Source organism: Sinocyclocheilus rhinocerous, unplaced genomic scaffold, assembly GCF_001515625.1.
Source record: "Sinocyclocheilus rhinocerous isolate Xijiao unplaced genomic scaffold, SAMN03320098_v1.1 scaffold65, whole genome shotgun sequence".
NCBI classification, from domain to species: domain Eukaryota; kingdom Metazoa; phylum Chordata; class Actinopteri; order Cypriniformes; family Cyprinidae; genus Sinocyclocheilus; species Sinocyclocheilus rhinocerous.
In genome coordinates, this window is record NW_015662000.1 from 1,574,879 (window position 1) to 1,585,732 (window position 10,854).

The 10,854-nt window shown below is 37.2% G+C and overlaps 1 protein-coding gene across 6 annotated transcripts in view; it reads right to left on the reverse strand.

The window, feature by feature from the left end:
- The window catches only part of LOC107727224 (brefeldin A-inhibited guanine nucleotide-exchange protein 1-like), a 96,500-nt gene that overhangs the window by 31,552 nt on the left and 54,094 nt on the right, over positions 1 to 10,854 (reverse strand). For 4 of the 6 annotated variants that reach the window (XM_016537015.1, XM_016537016.1, XM_016537014.1 and 1 more), the window contains 11 exons: positions 9,838 to 9,946; positions 8,825 to 8,833; positions 7,970 to 8,171; positions 5,756 to 5,867; positions 4,788 to 4,993; positions 4,597 to 4,681; positions 4,192 to 4,357; positions 3,264 to 3,415; positions 3,057 to 3,185; positions 2,164 to 2,322; positions 1,911 to 2,055 (listed from right to left, as the gene is read on the reverse strand). In XM_016537015.1, coding sequence (XP_016392501.1) covers positions 1,911 to 2,055; positions 2,164 to 2,322; positions 3,057 to 3,185; positions 3,264 to 3,415; positions 4,192 to 4,357; positions 4,597 to 4,681; positions 4,788 to 4,993; positions 5,756 to 5,867; positions 7,970 to 8,171; positions 8,825 to 8,833; positions 9,838 to 9,946 — 1,474 coding nt within the window. The remainder of the gene's footprint in view (positions 1 to 1,910; positions 2,056 to 2,163; positions 2,323 to 3,056; positions 3,186 to 3,263; positions 3,416 to 4,191; positions 4,358 to 4,596; positions 4,682 to 4,787; positions 4,994 to 5,755; positions 5,868 to 7,969; positions 8,172 to 8,824; positions 8,834 to 9,837; positions 9,947 to 10,854) is intronic. The other 2 variants (XM_016537018.1, XM_016537020.1) reach the window with 1 other exon arrangement.

A 10,854-nucleotide genomic window follows, 5' to 3' on the forward strand; every position in this document is an offset into this window, starting at 1 on the left:
TATGTTTTATATATAGGCTAAAGTGAGTTTGACGTTGTATTTTATCGTTGCATTCAAGCAATTGACTCCGAACTGCCGTTAATTCAAAAGTGAAAGTAAAATGCGCACGGCGCTTTTAAGCTATTTAAAAGCGAAGGAAAGCGAGGAAAAGAGGGACAATTCAAACGAACTAAAAACGAACAATTGCTTTACTCCGAATTGCCGCTATTTTAAAGTGAAAGTAAAATGGGCACACCGCTTTTACAAGCTATTTAAAAGCGAAGGAAATCGAGGAAAAGAGGGAATGCCCTGCCCCCACGGTGATACCGGTATTACCGGTGTTGTCACACGCTGATTAACCGGTGGGAGAATTTCCTCACCGACACAACCCTAGTAGACAGAGTATCTCACGTAAATACAGTCGGTTATGGATTAAGTGAATGTAAACAGGTGGGTGAAAACTGAACGTATTACATGCATGCCTTCCGTCTTAAAGGGACAGCATTAATTAAGTACCTATCCATGTCATTAATGCTAACCAACAAAAGATGTTAAATAAATGTACACGTTAAGTAAACCTACTGTATCTGAAAAATTAGTTTAATTTGTATCTCTTTCGTATTTGTCTTATTGTGCTTCTTTTTCAAAAATTATAAATTATATATATTATCTATATTATATATGAACAACTATTATTTTTTATAGTTGCTCCTTTTCACTACTGTTAAAGGGATAGTTCACCCAAAAATTTTAAAATGGTCATAATTTATTCAAGTTTTTCCAAATTCAATCCTTGATTCAAATTTCTCATAAGCTTAATTGATTTGGTCTAAAGAGAGAAGAATAAATGACTATTTTAGTTTGAAAACTACATATAAAATAGCTACCAAAATAAATGTTGGTAACTGCAGTTTGACTAAAAGTAATGACTAAAAGTTGAAAAAAATGCAATCTAAGACTATTAAGCATTTTCGTCTCAAGATAAAGACTAAGACTAAATCAAAAATGCCTGTCAAAATGAACACTGTTTCAAACCTTTCTTTTGTGGAACATAAAAGAAGGTATTTTGAAGACTGTTGTTAACAAAGCTGTTTTGGTTTGATACAATTACTTATTTATTGTATGAACAAAAAATACTGAGATGTTTCTCAAATTATCTTCTTTTATGCTCCATAGGCTGTTGTAGCCTAAATGTTTATGTTTAATAAATTTTATGTTGAAGTTAAATCAAACTAAATATTTCTTTCTAAAGCTACAATTTGTAATGTCTACTTGATACTTTCTCATTTAACACAAAAATAGCTTTAAATAATCGTTTGTGGGTATTTTCACAGTCAAATTTATTTTGCAATTAATTAGATTAATTAATCGACACATCATGTAATTAACTGGATTAAAATTTTTATTTTACTTTAAAAACAGAACATAAACTAAATTTTTTAAATTTAATAAATAACATATTAAACATATAATGGACTTACATTCAAAATTATGCAAAAAACTGTTGCTGGAGTGTAAAAATCCATGAATCGGTGCTCTTTGGATGCGGGATTCTTTTGTATCATCAAAATACTCATAAATCCAAGGTACTGGAGTAGTGTGAAAATTTAAAAAGCCTTTATTCACATGGTTTAAAAAAAAAAAAAAAACACACACACAAATATGGGTGCACAAATGTGTTGTTTTTTAAATTTTAAAGCCATGTGAATAAAGGCTTTTTAATTTTTTCACACTACTCCAGTGCCTTGGATTTATGAGTATTTTGATGATATAATGGACTTTTTAACATAAATCTAATCTTAAAATCATTTAATTATTGCTATGCTGCATCCTTTTTATCTCATCTATGTTATCGCTTAATGATGAATAACAACAAACATTTTCACTGTAACAGACCAAATTGCTGCCCATGTGAAGTGTGACTGACTGACCCAAGCCCAGGTACTCGTCAGACGTCTGTTCCTTGGTGCTGTTGATGAAGCCTTCCTTCCCCCGTACGGTTCCTGATATGTACCGAGCCTTCACTCCTGTCCCGATGAGCTGGGCCAACTCCAGCTGACTAATGCACTTCAGGATCTGCAGCGAACATAGACAGAATAATAACACCACACAATATCTATCTGTCAATCACATTGCATAGGAAACATGCAGGCCTGTCAAAGAGCTGGGTTTGGCAGAGCTCACCTCATGCCAAGAGTTTCCTAAATAATTTCCATCCGTGTGAGCCACTGTGATGAGGGTCTTGATGGTGTCGATGTTCTTCTGCTTCATCTCAGTGATGCCCGAGCTGGCCGTCAGCAACGTGAAGCGGGCCAGAGCCTGTACGTATGCATCTCGCTCCAACTGGAACAAATCAACACAGAACAAAAACTTTTTTTTCGACTGAAATTGACTGAAATTTTGGTCTGTTTCTCATGGAAAGCTATCATGACTTTGAATATGAGTCACTATTATGAAGTGTTTGGGTCCTTTTTGAAGCTTTACAGCTGCAATCTCCATTCATTGTAACTGTATGGAAAAGAGCAACATGCACATTCTTCAAAATATCTACTTTAGTGTTCCACAGAAGAAAGTCATAGAGGTTTGGAATGACAAAGTTTCATTTTTGGGTGAACTATTCCTTTAAGCTAGGGCTGCAAAACAATTAATTGCGATTAATCACATTCAAAATAAAAGTTTATGTTTACATACTATATGTGTATGTATTATGTTTATATATTTTATTTGTATGTATATATATATATATTTATACTTGTATATAATTTATATTATATACAAATGTAAATATTTTATATGTAAATCTAACATATTTTTCTAACATATTTTGTGTGTATTTATATATACATAATAAATATACACAGTACACACACATATAGTATTTAAACATAAACTTTTATTTTGAATGCGATTAATCGTTTTGCAGCCCTACTTTAAGCAGTCGATCATTCCAGGCAAGGATAACAGAAGTTTTTAAAGGCGCTTATTCAGACAGACTGAATAGTAATGCAAACAAATGCTATGCTTTTCTCAGCTTCAGTAAATGAGCTCTTCACGGTTAATGCAATGTGTGAAATGACCTGAATGCTGAAGATGCACGCTATCCTGATAGCACAGCGGATTCCCTCCAGGCACAGAGAGGCCACCTCAGTGTCATCACAGTCCTGCAGACCCACGCTGAACGCAGCCAGGAAGGGTGTCCATGCCAGCTATGAGAGATCAAGATATTATGGGATGAGTATTTGTGTCCACACAGAATGTGTATGTGTATGCACATGCCCAAATACCTTAAACATTGGTCTGACATGCTCGAGGTGGGTGGCGCTGGTGAAGGGGGCCTGAACGTGGCTCACCGCCTCCATCAGAGCCTTGGCTGTCTTTGCCATCTGCTCCATCTCAACATTATACAGAAGCCTCCTCTGCTTTTCACTGGCCACACCTGATCCAAAGACAGTAGCAAAACACGCCATCAGTTACCACAAATCACACCTCAAAATATCAGAATACTCCCAGAACATAAACATTCATTTGTCCGCTTGGAAGTCCAACAGCTTGCCTTTTAATAATAATAATAATGATAATAAAAGTATTTTTTTGTATTTTAATAAATTAATAAATTACTACTACTATTATTATTATTATTTTATGTATATATAAAATATTTTTATTTTAATAATATCATCATTAATAACACTTGCAAATAATAATAATAAAGTAATATGTTTAGTATTTTAATAAATTTGTAGTATTATTATTAGTATTATTATTATTATGTGTATAGATAAAATATTTTTTATTTTAATATGATCATCTTTAATAAAACTTTCAAATAATAATAATAATAATTATTATTATTATTATTAATTAAATACATAGCTTTTTTATAAAAAATAAAATAGATGTAATTATTATCATCATTGTTAATAACAAAAATCATTAATGACTAAAATTATTTATTATTAACAAATATTATTTATTAACAATTACAAAATACTGGACTACTTTGTTCGGTCAACCACAGCATTCTATTGTAAAATACTACAAAATAAAATAATTTATACTTAAATCGATCATTAGTGGGATAATACACAGTCTTGTTCATTCATAACTGAAAAATGAGGGATTGCTGTGACACCAATTAGCAAAAAGAAAAAAAAAATTCAGAAAAAATTCAAAAGAGTCGTCACCATGTTTGTCTATTCGTCAAATACTCACTTTGCTTATTTGACTTTAGAGTTAACTCCTTTGTCTCCTTCATGGATATTTTTTTCCCTGCGATTTCATCATAAATGGCTGAGAGATACTCCTCCGGTAAATCTTTACTGTCATTGATACCTCGGTTCATCTTGATGTATTGCTCTTTCGTCATTTTATTCTTCACCTGCGCCAAGATAAAGGAAACAACAGATCAGTAGCATACTTCCTCTTGTTTTCTGTCGCGTTTCAGCAACATCCATCACCCTAGATTTAGCTATTCTGCTCACATATCAAGACTGAATGCCAAACAGCCATTTCCAGCTCCGACGTTCACATTGACATTCATAGACTAGGGAATGAAAAGAAAACGCATTCTGCATTCGCTGTAGATTTCAGTGAACAATCAGTGCTCGGCGATCTAACCTGCGGACTGTGTAGATCTGTAGTCAACATGATGATTGAATACGCGAGGACGTACGCGGTGTCAGCGCTGGCGAACAGTGTTTGCCTAAGGAGAGAGATAAAAGAGACAAACAGCGACCGAGTTCAGTGTTTGCGGCATAATTAGCGACGTAGGTTAATCGGTTGCAACAGCAGGGGACCGCTCCGCTCACCCTTGGTTGCATTCTAAATATCTAGCAGCAAATTTCTCCATCAGTCGATCGATTTTCTGGGCCTCTCCGGGCAGACGGAAACCCTCAAGGAACATGCGCAGCGCCGGCACGAAGTCTTTGCCCTGGAAGTCCATTTGGTCGACGTAGGCATACATAACCTCTTTATTGATGCGATCGTTGTCTCCGAGAAACTCTCCTACCTGGATCTGTAAGGGTGGAAACAGAAGAACCAATGAGCCAGATATCGACTGTGTAGGTAGAAAAATATATAGCAGAAAAAACATTCATAACTCAATGCATGCTCAATAGTGATGCGCGGATGAGCTAAAACGTCACCCGAATCCGCAGCTTCATGTACTGAGAGTACCAAATTGAGAAAGTACTATCGGTTTTGTCTTAAGTTAATGTAAACAGTTGCAAAATAAAACGCATGAGTATCAGTATTGGATCCGTGAAATAGGTCTTGTGACACCGCCATCCGCGCATCACTAATGCTCAATGCTACAGACACTGCAGATTGAAGAAATCCTTGAGCATTTATCCCCTGTGCATCATTGAAATGCAATGTCTATTGAAGTATTCCACGCACATCTCAAGTCATTCAGGAGGCTGAGGGCTGTTCTGCTGAAATGCCCTAATTTTAGGGCAGATATAAGGAGCTCTCTTTACCCATTACTGCTGGAGTCTTTTGAGGCCTGATGAATGAGCAACTGAGTTGCCGATTCATCACACTGAAGGATCAAATCATCTCTAAGTGGAAGTTTGGCAACACTTTGCTGGAGTGTCTTGATATTTTTGGTTTGCTTTGTTTTTCAGAAATGTTTCAGAAAAGCTCTGCAGCTGCATATACAGAGTTTTATTCTAGTACACTGCTGTATTGTTAAATATCTATTTGACCCTAGGCCACCGTACATGGAAGAAACAAAGAAAAAATACTGTATCTTGTAGGCAAACAATAGATGTCTTACAGAGTCAAGCCTCTCCTCTTGATGTAAGAACTGGGCGATATCTTCGGGCGTGGTTCCCAGCATGCCTTGCTCCTGCAGGTACTGAATGCCCCTCTTTGGTTTCTTGTTGAACCTGTGCATAATGGTAAATAGAACACCAACATGAGCCGCATATTTAGATTCAGCATTTTTTAAGTATGAAGATGAACCGTTCATTCGATACTGATTTTTCCCTGAGGTTATGATGTTAGTAATGGTGCTTGTACCAATAAGAGGTATAATATAGTTTATGTAATAACAATGATGTCGGACAATTTTGAAGTTGGAGAAGAACATGAGATGGAGTTTTTCGCCCTACCCTACCTTTTTGAACCGAAGTACACAGACAAAGAAATAACCATGTGTGACCTTTCCAACGTGATTACGTAATGCATGAAGACATGCATGCGCATTGCAGAGCTAATGCAAGACAAGCACTTGTGGTTAAAATATATACATTTAATTACATTTTTTTTTTTTTTTTGAAAATGCCCAATTGTTTCGCTAGATAAGTCAAGTCACCTTTATTTATATAGCGCTTTTAACAATACAGATTGTGTCAAAGCAACTGAACAGCATTAATTAGGAAAATAGTGTGTCAATAATGCAAAATGACAATAGTAAACACTAATTTTCCAGTTAAAGACAGTTCATCATTGAATTCAGTGATGTCATCATCAGTTCAGTTTAAATAGTATCTTTGCAATAATTTGCAATCAAGTCAACGATATCGCTGGAAATGAAGTGTCCCCAACTAAGCAAGCCAGAGGCGACAGCGGCAAGGAACCAAAACTCCATCGGTGACAGAATGGAGAAAAAACCTTGGGAGAAACCAAGCTCAGTCGGGGGGCCAGTTCTCGGAGGACCCGTTGTGTTCATCTAGTTGTCCTGGTCTCCGCTGTCTTTCAGGGCTGTAGAGGTCCTCTCTAGGTGCTGATCCACCATCTGGTCTGAATACGTACTGGATCCGGGTGACTGCAGTGACCATCTGATCTGGATACAGACTGGATCTGGTGGGTTGTTTCAGGGTTGGCATCATCTGAGGTCCTCTGAGGGGTTGGCATCATCTCTTCTCAGGTGTTCTGGATCCAGACTGAAGCTTGTGTAAATCCTAGTTACCATGGGATGTCAATCCCGTGGCAAAAACAGAGAAACAAATAGGGACATAATTAGCGTAGCTGCTGTTCCAACCAAGCAAAATTGATTTGTTTAACCCAAACTAAAGAATAATAATAATGTGCATATAAGACCCTTATTTCTCGGCTGGGATCATGTAGAGCCCTTTGAAGCTGCACTGAAACTGCAATTTGGACCTTCAACCTGTTGGCCACCATTGAAGTCCACTATATGAAGAAAAATCCTGAAACATTTTCTTTAAAAACCTTAATTTCTTTTCAACTGAAGAAAGAAAGACATGAGCATCTTGGATGACACACGGGTGAGTAAACTATCAGGAAATTGTTATTCTGGAAGTGAACTAATTCTTTAAATGGGCTGTTTTTGTTGCTGTGAATCAAACATTGAAATACATTGTGAAAGATTTATAAAACATAATGGTATAATCAGACTACAATGGTTTCCCCAGAAGAAAATGCAGAGTTGTAGGTGCTACACATAGCCAGGAACAGCACAAACCTTGACATTCATGCATTTTACTCTTTGGTTTCTGACTACCGAATAGGCCTCACTGACGTGTAAATGTGAGCAGTCTTGTGTTTAAATTTAAGGTGCATTGAACCGACAAGTGAAAGCTGCAAAACTAGGGAAAAAAGTTGGCTTGTTTGAATAAACAGTCCAACTACTGGCTCAATAGATTGCATAATTTTGGGATGGGACTACCTGTTTGTCTGACCAATGGCAGAAGGGGAGTGTTTGTGTGAAACATTTTTTTACAACTAATTGTACTTAATAATGGTGCAGAAGTTACACACTTCACATTTAAGATAGGTCAAGAGTATCCAAACCAGTTCCTGGAGAGTCAACTTGCTGTAGAGATTGGCTCCAACTTGCCCCAACAAACCTGTATTCTAGCATGCCTGGAGTTGGAGCTAAACTCTGCAGGACATTGACCCTCCAGGTCCTGGAATACGTAAACTAAGCAACTTTCCATACAAATGTCTGTTGACAGTGATTTTGTCAAACCATGTATGGTGCACAGACTGATTTCATGCTTTTGATTCCAACATAATGGCTTACAGGTCAATGCCTTGCTCTATGATCTCCTTCTGTTGTTTGAGGACCTCGAACTGCTCAGGGTTGTCCGTCCCAGACATCTGCGTGCTGTAGCTCCCGATGCCCGACGAGGCGGTGGAGTCCAAAGAGTTTATGCTACCGTAACGGTTAATCGTTTCCGGATGCTTCGACTCATTGCTCTCCTGTTCTGAAGGCTTTTCTTGGCCTGATTGAGAAAGAAGGGAATGAAATTCAGATGCAATTTCAGAGAAAGCTGATGTACTGACAAGCCCATTTTGTAAAACACCATGAGCCCCTACAGGCTAGGAAGTAGAGACGGCATGATTCATTGGGCTCCTGGTTGGCTGTTGGTGTATCGAGTCTTTTCTCTGGCTCAGCTTCCTATATGAGTTTCCCAACACAACAGTTCTCTAATAAAGTCCTTGACCTCGGCTGACTCCTATCACAAAAAACGACACGATGGGGACTGAAGAAAGAGCAGCATGACCTGAATACACAATGTAACAGATCTGAAGTTGGTGCAAGCAAGACAAACAGGTGGTTTGGGTATGTGAAAGCCATGGTTGCATGTTGCTGGATCTTATTTCACACTGGAAACACTGTAAAAGATTTAGCGGTTAGCTATCGCTGTAACACAAGCTGTCAGGTCACTTCCACCTTTCTCATAGTTTCTTCTCTCGGAAAGATCATATGAGCCAGTAGCAGCTGGGAAATACTTACCTGTTCGTATTAATTTATCTGTTTGATATATAAAAGCTTATATGGCCACAATACAAAGAACTATTAAGAAACCACTATCTAGTTTACGCAACACAAGCTAATGCAGTCAATTCTAATGTCACTACAAACTGCCATTACCTGCTCTTCCTTTTGATGTGCGTTCGTTAAGAGAAAAGAACAAAAATTGATTGGCTAGCATGATGAGAATTCAAGAACCTGAAAGCTTTGATTAGTGATCCAAAACAAACATAATGCACCTGAATAGTTACCCAGATGAGTATGCTACAATCCGATTGGCTGATCAGGACATAAAGCCTGTATATGTAAGAGTAGCTATTTAGTCTAGATGAAAGGCTACAGCCATTTCTTGATTTGCCATTGTAAACATAGTTTCCACAAAAATACCACAGCTACATGAAATCCATGGTAACCACTATCATTAAATAAATAATAATAAAAAAAAATTTGATTTTAGGTGTTCGCTAAGGTGTTTGTGAGCCTGTAGCTATGTGCTTCCAAGAGTTCAACTTTTCATTTAAAAATAAGCAAGAATCTCTGGTTTATGATTGGCTGATAACTGAAAATCTGCGGTGGGCTTGAGGCAACAGAGAAATTTCCCTTTGGGCCATCAGAGCCTCTTCTCCTCCAGCCCAATATAGCAAAGTTTGATTAGACCTAAATCCCCTCCGCTCCGAAGAGGCAGGGTCTCTAGCCTGGCGCATGTTCCCAGCTCATACGAGAAGCTTGGTTTTGCAGTGTTCAGGAAGCCTGCAGACTGCCTCCCTGATGTCAGGGTGATGAATAACAGCCTCAGGGTTGTTTGATTAAGATGAAAGGCCTGCGTAGCCATCACGGCGAATAGCATTTCCTGCCTGTCTTTGAGGCACAGGACTCCTAGTGCGCTGTCCTCAAAAGCAACTGTTTATCCATTTGGTTCTGCACAAGCCAGAAGCCTCTGGAAAGCAGCATAAATGCACTCAGAGGAGACTCATTTAGAAAAGCCAGGGCTGTTACCTGGAATATGTATTGCAACTGCTTGGATCCAAAGCATATCAGGGTTAAGAGTGGCTAAATAAGGTTCTGCAGGTATTATACTGGTTGAGGAGCTAGTATTGATATTTTGTTCCGCAGAGGCTGACTGTTTGCCTTACCGAGACTAGTCTGGGAATTAGGGTTGACATATTGGTCTTTGCTCCACTCCACCATACACTTGAGAATGGACACCAGACACTCCAGTCCTTTCTTCCTTAGAGTCAGCTCCTGAGGGACAACATGACCTGGGATCACTAACACGGTTTTAAAAGAATAGTTCTTAAAATGTACCTGTTCCAAAAAAAAATTTTTAAGGAAAAAAAAAAAAAGACACTTCTTGAAGATTTAAACTTAAAAAAGAACAACAGCATCATGGACGTAGTTCATACAAGATTCCTGTGCCATATATTCCAGGTTTTTAAAGCTGTACTTAAGTTTAGCGACAAGTAGACTTTTAAATATTTCTAAACATTTGCATATCTAAATATTTACATTTGCAAATATATACAGTATAGACAGTGCTGGGTAGTAACTGATTACATGTATTCTGGATTACGTAATCAGATAAAAAAAATTAAGTACTTCTAGTTAGATTACATTACATTTTAAAATACTCAATCAAATTACAGTTAAGTTTTTATGGATTACATGATTACATTTTATTCACACAATAGCAGTAAATTATTCATAAAGTGTTGATTTGCCCTAAATCTTGTTTTTTTCTCTCTTAAATTTTTTTTTCTAAATAAATCCTACCACTTAGGAAAATCTTCCAGTTTTATGGAACTGCACACATCAGCCACTAGTCAGATGACTATAGAAAATGGGGAGTCCACACAATTTGTTTAATTTGATATTTTTATAATTGAAGTAAGCTTTATATTAATTAGCTTTCATCAACTCATAGACCCCCTGAAGTTCATTCATTGACCCCAGTTCGGGAAACCGTGGTGTAATGTAATGTTTAATGCACCGTTTTCTATTTTAATGTATTTTATTAGAAACAGAGGTTACACTTTATTTTAAGGTGTCCTTGTTACAGTGTAATTATACCTTTAAGTACTGGGTAATATTAATTAACTACATGTACTTACTATATGGTTAGGGTTAGGATTAGGGTTTGGCTTAGGCTTAGG